This window comes from Xenopus laevis, chromosome 3L (genome assembly GCF_017654675.1).
Source record: "Xenopus laevis strain J_2021 chromosome 3L, Xenopus_laevis_v10.1, whole genome shotgun sequence".
In the NCBI taxonomy this organism is placed as follows: domain Eukaryota; kingdom Metazoa; phylum Chordata; class Amphibia; order Anura; family Pipidae; genus Xenopus; species Xenopus laevis.
Genome location: NC_054375.1, coordinates 149,823,682 through 149,844,931, shown reverse-complemented (window position 1 = coordinate 149,844,931; position 21,250 = coordinate 149,823,682). Strand labels below are relative to the sequence as shown.

The 21,250-nt window shown below is 40.6% G+C and overlaps 1 protein-coding gene across 1 annotated transcript; it reads right to left on the bottom strand.

Annotated features, from left to right (window-relative positions):
- Positions 1-1,713: 1,713 nt before the first annotated feature.
- prdx2.L (peroxiredoxin 2 L homeolog) lies at positions 1,714-9,503 on the bottom strand (the record flags this gene model as incomplete). Its single annotated transcript, NM_001091945.1, is given in 6 exon segments — positions 1,714-1,925; positions 3,586-3,716; positions 3,833-3,955; positions 5,956-6,109; positions 7,377-7,472; positions 9,449-9,503. Coding segments are annotated over 6 exon segments (609 nt in total). The 3' UTR covers positions 1,714-1,839.
- Positions 9,504-21,250: the final 11,747 nt, after the last annotated feature.

Sequence of the window (21,250 nt, the reverse complement as noted above, 5' to 3'; positions counted from 1 at the left end):
ATTTTTTATTATTTGTGGTTTTTGAGTTATTTAGCTTTTTATTCAGCAGCTCTTCAGTTTACATTTTCAGCAAACTGGTGGCTATGGTCCCAATTCCCCTAGCAACCATGCATTGATTTGAATAAGAGACTGGAATATGAATAGAGAGGCCTGACTATAAAGACAAGTAATAAAAAGTAGCACTAAGAATAGATTTGTAGCCATACAGAGCATGTGTTTTTAGACGGGGTTCCGTGACCCCCATTGGAAGTCAGAAGAAAAAGGCAAACCATTAAAAAACTACAAATGAGGACCAGTTGAAGATGCTTAGAATTAGCCATTTTGGAATATACTAAGTTTAGGGTAGAGACAGACAAGAAGATTCGCTGAGATTTAGTCGCCCGGCGACAAATTGCCTCTTTTTTGGGCGACTAATCTCCCTCAGTCAGCTGGAATCTAAATCACTGGCGGGATGGCACTCAGATCGGAAACTTCAGGCGACTTCAAAAAAATGAAGTGCCATCCCGCCGGCCATTTAGATTCTATCCGGTGGGGAGGCAGTTTGGGGAGATTAGTCGGCTGAAGAAGAGACGATTTGTTGCCGGGCAACTAATCTCCCAGTCTGTCTCTGCCCTTAAAAGTGAACCACCCATTTAAAGATAATCAGTCTAAACTGACATGCAGTAAGTTTGCCTGTTTACTCTACTGTTATAGAGAATAACTCCTCTTGAATTATGAGCCAGTCCCTAATGGTACAAATGCTTTGTGATTCAGTATAGCAGTCTGAGCATTTTCCCAGCACTAAGTAGAAAGTTCTGTTAAAGAAAGAGACTGCAAGAGAGGCTTATTCAAGTGGAGCTCAAATATAGATGCCGGGTCCTTTGGAATTGGATTCCCAAGAAATTCATGAGATTGATCATAATCTCAATATAGATGAATTTTGGTTATCATTATCAGTGAAAGGAATGGTCCCAAATTTTTTCCTTTTCTTTTTAAAGGATAAGTAACACTTAAAAATAAGTGACTATTCTAAACACTTTTTGCAATGTACATTCACTATTTATATTTTTAATTCCAAGATATTAAAGGATACATGTACTGTATCAATGAGTTTTGGTACAACAGCACCACCTGCTGGTCAGTTTCCCACCACTGGACTTAGTTTAAAGGGAAACTTGCCTTCACTGGTCTCATTCTCATCAAACTAAGCAAAATGCTGCCTTTCGCTGGTAAAGAATGAGCTGCATGAGTTCATGTTAGGACAGTTAACCCCTGTAGTGGTGCAATTAGCTTCCCTTCTTCTCCCCCCCCCCCCCCCCCCAAAATGTTTGACACGGAGACCAGGGCCATCGGAAATCACGGGCCCCTGTAAAACAAATTTCTGGAACCCGCCCACCACCGTAGGCCCCAACCTAGAGACCCCATACACACCAAGAAGCCACACAAACATGGGCATTAAAAATCCGTTGGGCTAGGGTCCCTCCTACAAGTAAAAAAAAAAAAAAAAAAATAGGGGCCTATAGAGTACAGTTTATATTTGCAGGTGTGTAGCTAGATATTACTGGGTCCTACAGCAAATTATTTTGTTTTATCTTTATTGTACATGAATTAGGGGCTCATAGGGCCCCTATACCTCCTGCAACCACAAAGTCTGCTTGCTCTATAGTTACATCCCTATATATCTGCTACCAATCATGGGTACAAATGCCCATGTCTGAATGACAACGCATACACTTTTTTTCTTAGGACTTTTTAATTAAGATTAGGAATAAGTGCTGGGAGTGTCAGTTTGGACAGTGATGATGTCAGTGCACGTTCATTGCAGAAGATCATTGGTCTCCTTGTGAGCTGGATCAGCCATTAGTATTCTTTAGAGAAGAACTCCTTGCTGTCTTTTACATTGGGCTTAATGGTGCTGCTGCCGGGCTTCCATCCTGCTGGACACACTGCAAACAAGGAGGGACAGGGTTAAATCTCTGATTTGGAAGGTTTTTTTATTTTACAGTGAGCTGTAAAGATTTGAAATTCTCTCCCTGAATCTCTCATACTGGCTCATGCAGTAGATAGCTTTAAAGGAATTGTTCAGTATAAAAACTGGGTAAATAGGCTGTGCAAAATAAAAAATGTTTCTAATATAGTTAGTTAGGCAAAAATGTAATGTATAAAGGCTGGAGTGACTGGATGTGTAACATAATAGCCAGAACACTACTTCCTGCTTTGCAGCTCTCTTGGTTTACACTGACTGGTTACCAGGCAGTAACCAATCACACACTTGAGGGGGGGCCACATGGGTCATAACTGTTGCTTTTGAATCTGAACTGAATGCTGAGGATCAATTGCAAACTCACTGAACAGTTATGTCCCATGTGGGCCCCCTTACAGTCACTGACTAACTCGGAGTTAGAGAGCTGAAAAGCAGGAAGTAGTGTTCTGGTTATTATGTTACTTGTAGTAACGATGTGAGCACACTCGCTGGCCAAACGTTGTGCATCACTGATGTTCACACGTGCTCCTGTGTGCTGGTTCCTCCTTTTGGTTTTCTGGCTATTATGTTACACCTCCAGTCACTCCAGCCTTTATACATTACATTTTTGGCTAACTAATTATATTAGATACATTTTTTTATTTTGCACAGCCTATCTATTTACCCAGTTTTTATTTTTACACTGAACTGTTCCTTTAAAGGAGAATTCAACCGGGCCTTCATCAATCTGAGAATGAGACCGGCACATGTGCAGTTGGAGCAATTTACTGGTTTTCAACAACTGCGCATGCAACGAAATGGATGGAAATGGCTAGGCTGGGGGTTAGGGTTTTTTGCGAAATGTTTGAATTCTCTTTTAAGAAGGGTTTGATGGTGTTAAGCAAGTGAGGGAATACAGGGATATGGGAGATGGCTCAAAGTACAAGTTGATCCAGGGACTGGTCATATTGGAGTCAGGAAAGATTTTCCCCCCCCTGAGGCAAATTGGAGAGGCTTCAGATGGGTTTTTTTTGCTTTCCTCTGGATCAACTGGCAGTTAGGCAGGTTATATATAGACTTAAACAGTTGAACTTGATGGAAGAGTGTCTTTTTTCAACCTAACTTACTATGTTGCACAGACACTGCACCTATACCAACCTCCTTGTACAAAGTCACCTATGCCCCATGATTGGGCAGCTTTGTCTTCATGCCAGCACTAGATTCCTCTGATCTACTCAGGGGACAGCTTCGGAAGATTAATCTACAGGGCTAGATCACCAGCGGACGCTTTTTCCTTCCGCCAGTGGAGGGGCATAATACGATGTTAATGTAAGCGAACTTTCCCTTTAATACAAGGCACAATATCCAAACCATTCCTTGTTCCTGTAATTTACCCAGATTCTTTACACATTAGGGAACGGATACAATGCTTTGATTGCTCGGAAGGAAGATGGCAGTAACCAGCCCCTCCTAACTAGCGACTAATCCCAGCATGCCATATTCAGCCATCCTTATAGTTAATAGTGGGAAGATGCCAAAGACCATTTCCGGTGGATTTGAGAACAAAAGGAAACTGAATTGAAGACATTAGTAGGAGGAGATACAAAAATCCAGACAGTAAACCCAGATTGCTCGTTCCTTACCCTCTCCATGTACATCGGTGTATTGGAACGCCTGCACCAGACGCAATGTCTCATCCACAGAGCGACCAACAGGAAGGTCGTTAATAGTGATCTGACGAAGGATCCCTTTCCCATCAATAATGAAGAGGCCTCTGAAAAACCAAGACTTCACTAATTAAAGCATGCGACACCTATGAAGAGTATGAGACTAGGGCAGTGTTTATTCCCACAGCTCCACCCTTCTCAGCATTACATGCACCTCACTCACCTGTATGCAACTCCATCCTCTTCTTTCAGGACACCGTAATCCTTTGCAATAGAATGGGTCAGGTCAGACACCAGGGGTATATTAACAGGCCCCAAACCTCCTTCTTTACGGGGCACTTTGGTCCTGGAATAAAATGGAACACTCAGTTCTGTTATAACCCCCCCTACCCATTTCCCAGCCAGATTCTATCAAGAGGGTTAGTGACTCAAACAGCAACTGAGGAGCAGCTGGGACTGAAAACTGCCATAACTTCTCAACTCCCGTAAACCTTGCCTGGTGCTGCAATACCCTTACAAGAGAGTCGCTGGTGTGGTCTAGGGCACATCTGATGTAAAAATGGCTTCTTTACTGCAAGGGAAGAGGTTATAGAACTATCCCATGAGGGAGCTGGAATGCAGGGCTGCCGTTAGAAATCACAGGGCCCCATACAACAAAATTCAGGGCCCACTCCAAATCACAGTTAAAAGACCACACCCCCCACCCCATGGAGTCCTGCAGCAGGTCAGGTACCCGCATAACCTGCAGTACCCTGTGGGTTGCAGGTAGAAGTTCCGGGAGTGAGTATAGACATGGGTCGGCGGTTCTTCTCAATAGCGAGTTTTACTCCTTTTTTTCTGATCACGCCTACTTCCAATGAGGTCACTTCCGGTTTACAACGACAGCACCAGTTTCATGATGGTTAGTGGGTCGCAGATCGGGTTGCAGATAAGGTACTTGTGGGTTAGGTAGCGGAAGTGGGTAAGTATGCGGGCAGGTCCGGACTGAGAATTAAAATAGGCCCTGGTATTTCAGGTACACAGAGACCCAAACAGCCCCCTAAATAGTGATTTTCTATGGCACCCTCTGGCATTTGCCAAAACCCACAGATTGCCAGTCTGGACCTGTATGCAGTCTGGGTTTAAAAAAAAAAATTTCTGTCAAGGAGGGGCTCGGCTCTTTTGAAAAGCTCAGCACTGCCGGGCCCCCTGTGTCCCCCTAATGGCGGCCCTGCTGGGATGGCTCCACATACTATGGCTCCAGCAGACAAGCAGTAAAATACCTATGCACATAATCCTCCCCCCCCTCCATTTCTCATAGAACAGTCACTCATTGCGGTTACACAACTGCTAAAAATGGCATGTACATCTGCACTATTGATATGGGGTGGGAACCAACCAATACTCCCTCAAATGTTAAAAGGTTGCAGTTTTTTGGGTGGGTGGGGGTGTAACCCAGTGCTGGAGAGATAAGCTGGTATGCTTCGTGCAGATTAGAGACCTCTATGCATGGAGTGTTTTTGCAAAGTTACTTTGTTGGGGGGTTAAAGGGGTTAGTTACCTTTGAATTAACTTTTAGTATGATGTAGAGCGATATTCTGAGACACTTTGTAATTGGTTTTCATATTTTATTTCTGGTTTTTGAATTATTTAGCAGCTCTCCAGTTTGCAATTTCAGCAGTGCGGTCGCTAGGGGTTAAAATTACCCTAGCAACCATGCATGGATTTCAATAAGAGACTGGAATATGAATAGGAGAGGCCTGAAAAGAAAAATGAGTAATAAAAAGTAGCAATAAAATGTGTAGCCTTACAGAGCATTTGCTTTTTATAAGGGGTCAGCAACACCCATTTGAAAGCTGCAAAGAAAAAGGCAAAAAAATTATAAAACTTCAAAAAAAAAAAATCAAAACCAATAGAAAAGTTGCTTAAAATTGGTCCATTCTATAACATACTAAAAGTTACCTTAAAGGTGAACCACCCCTTTCATATGAATGAATTTAATTTAGTTTACAACAGCACCACCTGGTGGTCATTTCTGACCACCAACATGGTTGAAGATATGGCACGGGCACCCCACTAAGGTTACTCAGTCCTGAGAATGTACCTGGCAGATGAAGATGGCAGCAGCATAAATATAAATAACTGCCATGCAACCATCAGAAAAGCTTCACTGAACCTTGGCAAACGATAAAACGAATGGAACCACTTATTGATGTTTAAGTAGTAATATTCAAGACAGAGTTCATGTAGCCAAGCTAGTGTCAGAAAACTGTCAAGTCAGTTAATTTACAGAAGCAGGAGTTTCTGATCAGCGACAGAACAGTGCTCCCTGTATTCAGAAGATAAGCTGGGAGTGGCAGCACTTACCATGCAAGGTGGGTAAATTGGGAATCTACAGAGACGGCAATCAGCTGGCAGTTGATCTTCTTGAAGTCTTCAGCGTGGTTACTGAAGGCAATGATCTCCGTGGGGCAGACAAAGGTAAAGTCCAACGGGTAGAAAAATAAAACCACGTATTTACCTGCCAAGTGAGAAAAGAACAGCTGCTATGAATGAATCGAGTGATACACCGAGTAGTACATCACTTGTAACAGCCTGCTTGCTAATAAGGGCACATTTGTCCAACTGTATAAAAAGGTGCCAGGCCTTCTTCTAAATCACTTTTTTTTTTTTTTTATAACTCTTTATTTATTCAACATAGAGTTTTCATTTTCATCTGTACAACATCTATGCAATGACATGTATAGACCTCAGATCAGCACATTATTTCACAATATACAGAAAAAATAATATAAAATAAAAAGGCATGGCATCCATAATATGAAAAGAAATCATATGCATCCTAGGTGTACCTGTTCCCAATAAAGGGAAAGCTCTTCGGGATAATTGCAAACAGTGTCAGCATTCCGTACATGAATACAGAGAGGAAAAGGAGAACCGAAACAACAGGTAGGAGGAAAGAAAGAGAAAGAGAAGAAAAAGAGAAGGAAAATAAAGGAACATCATAAAAACAGCAAAAATGACCGAGCTCGGGGGTGAATTGAAAAAATAAAAAATAAATAAAAGGGTCCCTATCCGGGAACAAGTTAGCATGCCGTCGGGGGATATAAAGTGTCCCAAGGAAACCAAACTTTCTCGTAAATTGGTAAGCGGGAGGCATGCAAGGCCGCCATATATTCCATTCGTCGTATGTCCTGGATAGCTGTTTTCAATTCGGTTGCTGTGGGAGGTTGAAGCTTCTTCCAGTTGCGGGCTATAACCCGTCTAGAGGCAGTTAAAATCAAATTAGCTAATTTTTGGCTATGTTTCTTAAGCCCAGGGAGTGGAGATCCGAGCAAAAAAAGAGAGTGGGTTTCGTTGTATATCGGTACCAAACAGTAGAGCCAACATGTCCCGCACTTCCTGCCAATAATGTGCCATAAGAGGGCACGTCCAGAAAACATGATAGAGAGTCCCCACACCGCCACAGTGCCGCCAACACTCCGGGGATACTGTCGGGTAAAACGAGTGGAGCTTACTCGGCGTCAGGTACCATTGCATAAGAATCTTATAATTGGTTCTTCTAAATCACTTTTAAGCAATAATGCGAGTAACTACAGGGAGGGGTAACTACTGTGGCTGCAGGGGAGACCAGGAGGTATAGTGGCCAAATAAAGGAGCAATTTCAACACATGTTGGTAAAACAGGACAACCTCTGGATAGGTTGGGGGCCCTACAAATAATTTTCTGTGGGGCCCAGTAACCAATACTTACGCCACTGGTCAGGATCAACGCAGCACGTGCCTTACCTAAATAGTCCGACAGCTGGATCTCTTTAAATTCTCCATTTACCAAAGCGGTGGCCTGAAAGGCTGGGGATGGCTTGCCAATGTGAGTTTTCACTGCTGTAAGAAAAAGTCAAAAACACTACACACCAAGTTATGTGCACTTGTTTCCCCATTAGGAAAAGAGCCTTTTATTTGTTATTTCAGGGAAACCCGTTATGCTGATATCTGGCACTAGCCTTCCAGTATACGAGTGTTGATTTCAGCTGCCGACTGCTAGCCGAATTTTCTTGTTTGCTCGTGTCTGGAAGCCTTGTTTCTGCTTCGGTGCAAACAGACTCGGCATATTTTGGCAAAGAAACAAGAGACTTTGTATTACGAGCCAAAATCTGCCGAGTGTTTGAGTCTAGTGGTTGGATTTTGCAGTCTGATTTGTGCCCCATGACTTATAGGAAGTAGTTTAAAAGGGGTTGTTCACCTTTATGTTCATTTTTGTATGATGTAGAGCAGTGATCCCCAACCAGTAGCTCGTGAGCAACATGTTACTCTCCAACCCCTTGGATGTTGCTCCCAGTGGCCTCAAAGCAGGGCCTTATTTTTGAATTCCAGGCTTGGAGGCAAGTTTTGGTTGTATAAAAACCAGATAACTGCCAGACAGAGTCTCCTGTAGGCTGCCGGTCCACATAGGGGCTACCAATAGCCAGATACAACCCAGGAAAAATTTTCAACTCTTTACATCTCAATGTTGCGCACAGGTGAAAAAGGTTGGGGACCCCTGATGTAGAGTGATATTTGAAGAGTATTTGCAATTGGTTTTCATTTTTTAAGGTTTGAGTTTAGCTTTTTATTCAGCAACACTTCAATTTGCATTTTAAGCAATCTGGTTGTTAGGGTCCAAATTCCCATAGCAACCATGCAATGATTTAAATAAAAAAAGGACTGGACTATGAAAATAATGAAAACCAATTGCTTAGAATTGGCCATTCTAGAACATAAGTTACCTTAAAGGGGAGCCACCCCTTTAAAGCATTCTGCAATATTGCCCAAGACATAAAAGCGTTGCTGCTTAAAGGGACATGTGGCACAGACCAACGAGAGCTGCAACACAAGCCCATTGTGTGTACCCTTATTGTGAATGGTAAAGTCCAATGGAAGACCCACAGGACACCCTGGCCTCTTATTTGTGCGCTGGTCCGGTGCACAGTAGAAGGGAACAGCCCCTCTAATATAACGCAAGGCAAAAATGACTGGCACACAGGACACAATGCAAGCGGAGAGACCCATGCGTTTTTGATGAAGTGTCTGACGTGCCCCCGAAACGTTACGCCTCAATAAACATGCAGGGTCTCCCCGCTTGCATAGTATCCTGTGTGTTGCTAATTGTTGCCTTATTCTGATACACACAATGGGCTTTGTTACTTCTATTGCGAGATGCATTTTATAATTGGTAAGTAACTCGTTTTTAACAGAGCCACACAATTATCTGCAGTTGGAGAGCTTACCCCTTTAAAGTGATACGGACACTAAAAAAAAACCTACTTTTTAAAATAAGAATGTACATAAAAAAAAGTAACCTATAGGTCACGTTAATTTCTTTTTTTGCCGAGAGGTTGGTTTTTGTTAAGTAATAGTTAAAGTTCCTAAACCTAACTGTTTTGCTAACCTCACTGTCCCATCTCAGTCTGTCCGTTACAGAGTTTCTAACATTAACGGACTCCTGCTGCACAAATATGGCAGCCCCCTCATAGATCAAACAGGCAGTCAGACAGGTAATGTAATCGCACCAGGCCAATACTTTATAGCAAAATTATAAGTAGCATGCAAAGCCAATATTATGATACATGCAAAAAAGGTTTTATTTCTGCCGTCAGTATCTTTTTAAAGGTGTAAGTTCCCCAACTGCAGATAATGGCGTGTGCAAATCCATTAAAAATGAATTTGCTGTTGCTAAGGGACTCAGCCGGGTCAATGGAGGGGCCAGCAACACCAGTGCAGTAGAAGTGAATGGCAGGAATGCAGGAATTCGTCACATTTAGCAAATGTCAGAAAGCAACCTTAACAAAAAAAAAAAAACCACATAAGCAACAATGACTTACCACGCACAGGACACGCCATGATGTGAATTACAGAGACCGAATTAACTGCAAAAACCTGTAAGAAGATCATTAAAAAGGTTTAAAGTCACCCAAAGATGGAAAATGCAAAGATACAACACATTGCACCAGGGGGTGTAACTACAGAGGAAGCAAAGGGGGCCCCCCCAAGTAATGTGCCATTTAAATATATATTGGTAAAACCTCTGAATATTAAAGAGGACCCTAAAATGAATTTACTGTGGGGTTCAATAACATCAAGTTATGCCACTGCATTGTGCTATACAGTGTCGGACTGGCCCGGCGGGATACCGGGAAAATACCCGGTGGGCCCGACCCTAGTGGGCCCCGCCGGGCCAGTCCCCCTCTCCCCAACAGTTTTTTTAAAAATAAAAAAAAAATTTTGGCGCATAGCAGCGCCGTTTGCGCATGCGCGCCGCTTCCGTTTGCGCGATGCGCCGCCTGGGAGCCGAGCAGGGATTCGCCTAACAAGTAGGTAGCGGGGGCCCTGGACACCAGTCCCGGTGGGCCCCGGACCCCCCAGTCCGACCCTGGTGCTATATGTGACACCTACAGGTCGGGCGGGTTATGGTCACCCCTCTCTGTCTGGAAAAGCCAAATTACCACAGATCTTAAGCAATTAATTGGGAGGCTGTATTTCCACATGGTTACAGCTCCCTGGGTAGAAAATACCAGTTGGAAATATATAACTTATTTTATTCAGCAGCTCTCCAGTTTGCAATTTCAGCCATTTGGTTGCTAGGGTTCACATTACCCTAGCAACCATGTACTGATTTGAATAAAAGACTGGGATATGAATAGGAGAGGTTCTGAATAGACAGGCAAATAAGCACTAGCAATACTAGTACACCTTACAGAGCATTTGTTATTAGATTGGGTCAGTGGACCCCCCCCCCTTGAAAGCTGGAAAGAGTCAGAAGAAGGCAAATCATTTTAAAACTATAAGAAATAAGTGACCATCAATTGAAAAGTTCCTTCGAAATGGCCATTTTATAACATACTAAAAGTTAACTTAAAGGTGAACCATCCCCTTTAAGTGCCCGAATGAGGGGGGAAAAAAAAATAAAATAAAAGATACTGTCTAGTCACATGGACGCTTTTAAACACATGATTTCAAATAATCAAATTTCGTACAATATGCATTTTCCCCACCGGTCTGACCACCAAGTAGTCAAGGAAGTTGAAACCTTTTTCAATTCTTTCCTAAGCAGAAGAACATCAGAGCAGCCTCTTTCTTTCTCCTGACAACTTCCTTGACTACTTGGTGGTCAGACTGGTGGGAAACTGACCAGCAGGTGGCGCTGTTGTAACAAAATTCATTCATATTAACAATACACATGTTCTTTAATAACTTGGGAATAAAAAATATAATAATGAATGTACATTGCAAAAGTGCTTACAAAAGCCCCCTCATCAATTTTATATTCCACTTATTTTTAAGGTTCACTTATCCTTTAAAGGAACAGGAACACCCAAAAATTAAAATGTTTTCAAGTAATAAAATTATATAATGAATGGTTTTCCTGCACTGGCACAACTGTTGTTTCTGCAGTGTAGCAATGGGGGCAGCCATTCAAGGCTCAGGTTACATAACTGATGTACTCTGTAGACCACCATTGTATTCCATTCCATATTTTTATTACTCATTCAGTCCCACCACCTTTAGTCAATTATTCAAATCAATGCATGGTTGCTAGGGTAATTTGGACCCTAGCAACTAAATGGCTGACATTGAAAACTAGAGTGCTGCTGAATAACAACAACCACAAATAAGTGAATACCAATTGCAAATGATCTCAGACTATCCCTCTGTACATCATACCAACAGTTAATTTAAAGGGGAACAACGCATTGAATACATATTAATATAGAGGCTAGTGAGTGTCTGCAGAAATAAAAGAAATCTATTCAACGACTGCACATGAGCTGCCCGTGAATAGAAGGACACGCAGAACAGTAAAAGAAATATAAATTCACCCTTGTGACCAATTAAACGAAACAATGGCCTCTCAAACCTGTTCTGAATCTCACCTCCTGACGGGCCCCTCTTCTCCTTGCAGAATGGCGCGACCCTTACAGACACATGGTTTTATACTGCAGGCGGTACCATTCTGCAGTGGAGGGGGGGGATTCGGGCCAAACCACGTGACGAGGACCAGACTGAAATTATGTTTCACAAGCATCTTGGATGCGTGCGAGAGCAAAATAGTCGCCTCCTTTGTTACACACTTATTATGGTAATCTACCGAGAGGCAAATGGATTTAATATCGTTCCTTGATGCTGACATTCAAATGGAATCGTCTGCACCTGCCGCTTACAGCGCTCTGACTGGAGTTGGACCAGTCCAGTGCCGGGGGTGTCTGTTTTTATACTGCATGAATACAATGTGCCTGTAATAGTTACTCGCCTTTGCTTTCATTGGCTGCTGGAATAACATTACAAATATATAAATGGCAGATGCTGCTTTATGTATTTAAAGGGCAAGTAAAGCTAATACACATTTTACTTGGTACGTCCTGTTGTGCCTCAGAAGCCAGATAGCCTTATAGAAGTTTCATGTTATTTACAGGCTCCTCAGCTGACGCTGCAAGTTCCTGAACCCCATAATTATTTGTGTCCTAATGGGCCCCAAAACTGTCACACAGGTGTTCCTCTCTTTATAGTTATGCCCCTGACTCTGTTTTGGAAGAATATAGTGCATCAATGTGCAGCAACAAGGATTTGCATTGTTTCCTGGGCCCCAGTACCTATTATCCAACTGTCTATTATCCTATCTATCTATCTATCTATCTATCTATCTATCTATCTATCTATCTATCTATCATCTATCTATCTATCTATCTATCATCTATCTATCATCTATCTATCTATCTATCTATCTATCTATCTATCTATCTATCTATCTATCTATCTATCTATCTATCATCTATCATCTATCTATCTATCTATCTATCTATCTATCTATCTATTCTCTATCTATTCTCTATCTATCATCTATCTATTCTCTATCTATCTATCATCTATCTATCTATCTATCTATCATCTATCATCTATCTATCTATCTATCTATCTATCTATCTATCTATCTATCTATCTATCTATCTATCTATCTATCTATCATCTATCTATCATCTATCTATCTATCTATCTATCATCTATCATCTATCTATCTATCTATCTATCTATCTATCTATCTATCTATCTATCTATCTATCTATCTATCTATCTATCTATTCTCTATCTATCATCTATCTATTCTCTATCTATCTATCATCTATCTATCTATCTATCTTTCTTTCTATCTATCTATCTATCTATCTATCTATCTATCTATCATCTATCTATCTATCTATCTATCTATCTATTCTCTATCTATCATCTATCTATCTATCTATCTATCTATCTATCTATCTATCTATCTATTATCTATCTATCTATCTATCTATCTATCTATCTATCTATCTATCTATCTATCTATCTATCTATTCTCTATCTATTATCTATCTATCTATCCATCTATCTATCCATCTATCTATCTATCTATCTATCTATCTATCTATCTATCTATCTATCTATCTATCTATCTATCTATCTATCTATCCTGCACCGATAGATCTTGCTAGACTAACTTAATTTTTTAATCTTTTTATGAGAAGGTCAGTAGGTACCTCGATTCTGGGATGGCAGTGGATGTGATTTACTTAGACTTTGTTAAAGCATTTGATACAGTGCCACTGGTTAATTAAGGAATGTTGGCCTGGACCATAGTATTTTTACCTGGATAGAGAACTGGCTAAAAGATAGACTACAAAGAGTGGTGGTAAATGGAACATTTTCTAATTGGACCAGTGTTGTTAGTGGAGTACCGCAGGGCTCTGTACTAGGTCCCTTGCTTTTCAACTTGTTTATTAATGACCTAGAGGTGGCCATTGAAAGTACTGTTTCTATTTTTGCAGATGATACTAAATTGTGCAGAACTATAGGTTCCATGCAGGATGCTGCCACTTTGCAAAGTGATTTGTCTAAACTGGAAAACTGGGCAGCAAACTGGAAAATGAGGTTCAATGTAGATAAATGCAGGTTATGCACTTTGGCAAAAATAATATAAATACAAGTTATACAGTAAATGGCAGTGTGTTGGGATTTTCCTTAAATGAGAAGGATCTAGGGGTTTTTGTAGATAACAAGTTGTAATTCTGGGCAGTGTCATTCTGTGGCTACTAAAGCAAATAAAGTTCTGTCTTTCATAAAAAAGGGCATTAACTCAAGGGATGAAAACATAATTGTGCCTCTTTATAGGTCCCTGGTGAGGCCTCATCTGGAGTATGCAGTGAAGTTTTGGACTCCAGTCCTTAAGAGGGATATAAATGAGCTGGAGAGAGTGCAGAGACTAAGTGCAACTAAATTGGTTAGAGGGAGGGAAGAGTTAAATTATGAGAGGAGACTGACACGGTTGGGGTTGTTTTCCCTGGAAAAAAGGCGCTTGTGAGGGGACATGATTACACTTTACAAGTACATTAGAGGACATTATAGACAAATAGCAGGGGACCTTTTTACCCATAAAGTGGATCACCGTACCAGAGGCCTCCCCTTCAGACTAGAAGAAAAGAACTTTCATTTGAAGCAACGTAGGGGGTTCTTCACAGTCAGGACAGTGAGGTTGTGGAATGCACTGCCGGGTGATGCTGATTTAGTTAATGCCTTAAAGAATGGCTTGGATGATTTTTTGGACAGACAGAATATCACTAAATTCTATAATTAGTATAGATATGGGTATTTATAACCTATGTGAAAGTAGGGAGGGGTGTGTGTATGGGGCTGGGTTTTCATTGGAGGGGTTGAACTTGATGGACTTTGTCTTTTTTCAACAAAATGTAACTATGTAACTATGTAACTATGATAGATCTCCTGCCAAGGGGGGCGGTGGAGTAGGTTTCAGAAAGTAATTTTACTTATTGTAATCCACAGCAATGACGGCCAATCAGTTACATTAAAAAGAAAGAAAACACAATGTATTGTAATTGCCACTAACTGGACCACTGCTGAATATCAAATACATGCACTGCTGCTGTGCTGGGCAACTAGCACTGGTCACTTTTGGCATGATTTATGTCAAATCCAGTAGCCTTTGCTCTCTCAGTTGAGCAGTGTTGGGTGTAGTTAAAGGGATACTGTCATGAGAAAACATTTTTTTTCTCAAAATGCATCAGTTAATAATGCTGCTCTAGCAGACTTCTGCATTGAAATCAAAAGATATTATTTTTATATTTAATTTTGAAATCGGACATGTTGCTAGACATATTGTCAATTTCCCATGAGCCCCCAGTCATGTGATGTGCTCTGATAAACTTCAGTCAATCTTAACTGCTGTACTGCAAGTTGGAGTGATATCACCCCTCCCTTTCCCCCCAGCAGCCTTACAACAGAACAATGGGAAGGTAACCAGATAGCAGCTCCCTAACACAAGATAACAGCTGCCTGGTAGATCTAAGAACAACACTCAATAGTAAAATCCAGGTCCCACTGAGACACATTCAGTTACATTGAGTAGGAGAAACAACAGCCTGCCAGAAAGCAGTTCCATCCTAAAGTGCTGGCTCTTTCTGAAAGCACATGGCCAGGGAAAATTACCTGAGATGCACCTACACACAATATTAGAACTAAAAAATATACACTTGTTGTTTCAGGAATTAAATGTTATATTGTAGAGTGGATTATTTGCTGTGTAAACAGTGTAATTTAGAAATTAAAACAACACTATAAAAATCATGACAGAATTCCTTTAAGTAATCCACATTTCTAATTACTTAGGATGTGATTAGTTATTCCAAGAGACGTGCAGTCCCATTTTTGGGATTAAGGAACCGTGGCCAGCAACATTTTAAAAGTTAACTGTAACTATAGAAGTTCTCTAAGGCTTGGATAACCAAATTTGATGCTTTGGACTGATTCACAGTCTAGGTTGAGCTAAATGCTCACTTTACATGACTTTCTTCTTAATCAGATAGCGGAGATAGTAGAATGCAATCTGTTGGGTCCAGATCAAAAGTTTTCAAGCATGAACTGGAGCAACCTCCTTCAGAAGATATTAATGCCTAGAGGTATTTAACTTCTACAGAGCTGTCCCCTTGGAGAATAAATTTTGGGTTCCTAATAAACTCTGCAGATGGCAGGACAGCTTGTGAAGTTACAGTCGCCAACTGAAACTTTGCGAGGATGCTAAAGACAAAGAAATCCCCTATGGTCAGATGTGTCCCCCTGGTCAAACACAGATAAATCATTTCACCTTTAAAGTTGAGGACAATCAACCCACGAGACCCATGTAGACCCCTCAGAAGATCCAGATACAAACTGGCTGATCTGACAATAGGAGAAAATATTACCGGTATAGGGAAGCAGATCTTTGAGGTGAATTTAGTTGATTCTGCTTCTGCCATTGAGATTTCCAGCCATGGAAAGGTAGTGATCATGTGAATACCAGGGCATATTGGTACCACTACCCATGCAAGTACAAACAATGACTATGACTTTTTACGCCTATCACCTTGCTTTTTGCCTATGGGATTGTTGCTTCTGCAGGTATTATCTGTCAGCAGAGGGCACTGTAGGACTAAAGGTGAACATGTATATTTCCGTTTTTTTTTACTCTGGCGGAATAATGTGCTATCTTTTTCTGAAAACCTGGTCCATTAGAATGGGAAAACTTCAATATTACATTAGATTCATAGGATAGGACTGCTGTGTCACTCTCTACCAGCAGCCTGTGACTATTAATTTAGTTCCTTCCATTCATGCTAGAACTTACTTCCAAATTCTGCTTGTGTTGTGATTAGGGTTGCCACCTTTTCTCGAAAAAAATACCGGCCTTCCTATATTCTTGCCATTTTTTCCTATTAATAACATTCGCATCAAGCATCATTTTTACCGGTCAGGCCGTTAAAATACCAGCTAGGTGGCAACCCTAGTTGCTCTCCATCTCTTGTTGTTCTGGGACTGTCCCAAGTTACAGACCCCTGGAAGGTGTGCAGAAGACTGGGTGGATTGGGGGGCATCATGGGGACAGGGGCATATTTATATATAAGCACCTGAGGGCATGTGCCTAGGTTGGCAGCTTTTGGGTACTTTATAGTTGAATACATTTTTGAAAGGTCTCGGAACAGTGTCGACTGGAAGTGATGAAGCCAGAAGTGATGGCATGCACACCCGTGAGTGTGACGTCACATGCACACGTTGGTGGGGCACTGCAAGATCCGGTGCCACCCTCAGCCCTGAACGAAGAGTTGCTCCATACACCTAAACTCCTCTGGGAATTTCCTGGCTTTGGACCCTTCCCCTGGGCTCCTATCATTATATGCCAATACCCCTGTTTCTACAATTTTTCCCTTTGAGTAAGAAGTGCACATGAGCAGTAAGCATTTAGTGATGTGAGAGACAGGCCGTGCTCCTATACCAAATAGACCAGATCCACATATTGATCCCCCAGAAGCTTGTTAGAAGATCATAATACATACTGTATGTAAGCACGGATGGGCATCTAGCAAGAGGGGCAATTTCAATAGTGCATCCTATGAAAGTTTCTTGTGCTAATGCATACCTCCTAACATTTTGGAAGTAAAAAGAGGGACAAAAAAAATTTTCCCGCACGTAGCGCAGCAATCTTTTGACCACACCCCTTTCTGTGGCCACACACCCTAATTACCATGTTTGTTTTACAAAATTTTGCAGGTTAAGAAAGTGTGAAAATATTTCTCCTTATCTAAACTGTGTTTTTGTGTCTCAAAATTGTTCTGGGCTTTCTGCTAAAAGCCAATTAAGTGAGAAACTTTGTTTCTTTTTCTGGCTGTTCAGTGCAGAGAAAAGAGGGACTTTCCAGTACAAATGAGGGACTGTGGGTTGAGCTGTCAAAAGAGGGACTGTCCCTCCGAAAAAGGGACAGTTGGGAGGTATGCTAATGCCCCTTCTTGGCAAGAGGATAGGACATCTATAGTTGTGTTAGTACAAGCAACCGCAGCTTCCTCTTTGTTCTGCACAGATCCACTGTCCCATGCTGATGGCTAGAGTTTACAATACTATGGGCAAATCCGCTGCCTTGCCACGTATCTCTTCTTCTAATTAGATTACCTCTAACTGCTTCAAGACAGAAATCAGGGGCCACATTTCACTTTTTATAGATTCAGAATTTTTAATCGGGGTTACATTTTTTTTACATTATCCATAACCTTTAAAAATATATATATATTTCCCCTGCTACAATATTCATGGGTTCGAAATAAGCCTTTTTTAAACTTGTCTAGCAGCCTTATAAAAATACCAGGGAACTGCAAAGCATTTATCAATCTATTGTTAACAACATTGCGTTGTCATGCTAAACTGTCATTTTCTGGAGGATTAGCAGAGAGTTCTTCATATTTGCAAATGATAGCCCAGGGCTCTGTGCAGGCCAGTCAGGTTCTTCCACTTCTATCCCAGCAAACCCATTTAGGATAGACCTGGCTTTGTGCATAGGGGTAAGCTAGGAAGTAATTTGTTATTTCATGCACCTCATATTGTAACATACTTCATACTATAAGCCTTATTTGCAATTAATTTGGAATTAATTTGGGTTCCAACCAGGCATTTCTTTGAAAGACATACTGGAAGATGATTTGGAGACAGTTTGCAAAATAATGAAAATGAAATCTGCAATACCCACATTCTGAAAATAAATCCCCAATAGTATTTAATTTTTAAAGGGGTGGTTCACCTTTAAGTTAAGTTTTAGTATGTTATAGAAAGACCAATTCTAAACAACCTTTCAACTGGACTTTATTTTTTATTTTTCATAGTTTTTGATTTATTTTCCTTCTTCTTCTGACTCTTTCCAGTGTTCACATGGGGGTCACTGACCCCATCTAAAAACAAATGCTTTGTAAGGCTTTGAATTTAGTTATGGCTACTTTTTAATTACTCATCTTTCTATTCAGGCCTCTCCTATTTATATTCCAGACTCTTATTCAAATCAATGCATGGTTGCTGTGTTAATTATCACAATAGCAACCAGATGGATTATACTGCAAACTGGAGAGCTGCTGAATAAAAAGCTAACAAACTCAAAAACCACAAATATTAAAAAATTAAAACCAACTGCAAATTGTCTCAGAATATCACTCTCTATGTCATAGTAAAAGCTAATTTAAACAGGAAAAAGCCCTGTAAAGTGGGTTGCATCACCTGTATACTGTAATGAAAATGACATGTTGTAGCTACTACCCTTTCTGGGAAAGCATTGCCTTTAGTGCTATTCTCTAGTAACCCTATAGGAAAAATGACTACTTTCCAGACAAGGTGACATAGTAGTACTGCAGGTGATGTTCTGTAACATCAACCATTAACTCCAAGCCATTGGATAAAATGTGATTTAGCCCCTTTAAGTCTTTTTCCCTTATTCAGTTTTTAATCTAATTGCAGCCACTGCGTCAGGAATTAAGATCCCCCACCCCTTCCCTTGTGTAAAAATATTCACAGGTCCCACGGGAATGTCTTGCCTGTGTATCATGACCCACATAAGCTTCATGGTTCTGCTCTTTTCCCATTAAAAATCAGTATAAATGCATTATAAGCAGGCTGAAAATGATGGCAGTGCCTCCCGTATAAATCAGAGCGTTAGAAGACTTACCAGAACCTTATTTGAATTCAGTGATTGAGGCTAAGGCTCTCTATATTATTTCAGTTTCAAGGAATATTAACACTTTTTGCTAAATAGGGATTATTATCACTTGTATTTCACAAATACATAGTAACAGAGTAACATAGTAGATGAAGCTGGATATATGTCCCTCAAATAGCCAAGTAAATAAAGAAGTGCAACACTGTTGGTAACACGGCGAGGTACATTTATCAAGGGTCAAATTTAACTCACGTGAATTCGATTTTACTCGAAATGTGAATATTCGACTAGTTATTTGTAAAATCGAATATGTAAAACTCGGACGAATTTTACAGACTCGAAAACTAGAATCAAATTTGACCAAACCTGATTAGAGTTTTTTCTCCCGAAAAAAACCTTGAATGTCAGGAAGGCTACAAACAACTCCAAATTGGTAACTGCAACTCTCCCATTGATTTATACAGTAATCTGGCAGGTTTTAGGTGGCGAATAGTCGAATTTGCCAGAGTATGATAAATCCCAATCGAATTAGAATTTTTAAAAAAAACTCGAATCGAGTTTGCATAATTCCCTAGTCGAATTTGACAGTTTTGACCATAAAAGGAATTAGAAAATTGGAATTCGATTTTTTAAATTGAACCCTTCATAAATCTGCCCCTTTTTTGCTCGCTCCCAATAATGAATGCGAGTCATCTGTTTATAGGATATATGTCCTAAGGCAGTGGCATGGCACTTTGGGACCATTAAAGGGCTCATCTCCCAAATTACCATAATTATCTGGGGTAGTCCCTATTCAAGGATTCTGGTTGACCTCCACCATCCATACAGAGGTTACGTAAAAGGCCCCAAGATGTATATTCCACTTAGTTTTATGCACAAATAGGTGAGTTTCTGTCTGTACTACACAGGACTCTATCCCAACCCAATTTGCTAGCTGCCACATTTAATGTAAGACTACAATACCCAGCATGGGACTGACATCTGTAGAAGTCGGAAGTTACCAGATTTTGGTCTCGGTACCCCAGTCTACCATCCCTCTTAAAGGAATAGTTCAGTGTAAAAATAAAAACTGGGTAAATAGATAGTCTATGCAAAATAAAAAATGTTTCTAATATAGTTAGTTAGACATAAATCTAATGTATAAAGTCTGGAGTGATTGGATGTCTAGTATAATAGTCAGAACACGACTTCCTGCTTTTCAGCTCTCTAACTCTGAGTTAGTCAGTGACTATAAGGGGGGCCACATGAGACATATCTGTTCAGTGAGTTTGCAATTGTTCCTTTAGCATTCAGCTCAGATGCAAAAGCAACAGGTTTGACCCAAGTGGCCTCCCCTCAAGTCTCTGATTGGTTACTGCTTGGTAACCAGGGTAACCAGTCAGTGAAAGCCAAGAGAGCTGAAAAGCAGGAAGCAGTGTTCTGGCTATTGTGTTAGACATTCAGTCACTCCAGCCTTTATACATTACATTTTTGCCTAACTAACTATATTAGAAACATTATTTATTTTGCACAGCCCGTCTATTTACCCAGTTTTTATTTTTATACTGAACAATTCCTTTAAGCATTCTCTCATTTTCAAGTGACTTTACTCAATTTAGAGGCAAAAATCTGCTGGCCACCAAAATGTCTAGAGAGGTTGACCTGTTTTACCAATATTTATTGAAATTGTATTTATATTAGGGCCTTATGGGGCCCCTATACCTCCTGGGCCCCCCTCTTTTATTAAGCCCCAGGTGACGGGTGAATCTGTCCCATGGAAACATTTACAAAACAGTGAAAATATATTCATTTGTTTTTTAGACTTTTTTTTTCCACTGAACATATTGTGCTATTTTTGGGCTACTTTTGAAGTGCCTCTTGGCTAGTTTTGGGCTGGTTTTGTAGCAGACTTAGGATGGTTTGGAAAATTAGACCCGACAACCCTGATCACCGGCAAAGGTGGCAACCCTATGGTAAATACAAGAGCAATTGAGCTAACTAAACCTGTGTGTAACACAAAGATCTATCTCAAACTCAACGGGGTCACCTATACTGATGCTGTGGGTACAGATAGGGTTGCCACCTGGCCTTAACCGGCCTGGCCAGTAAAAAGTATGGCTGATCCCAATGTTATTATTAAGGAATAAAGATTGATTTA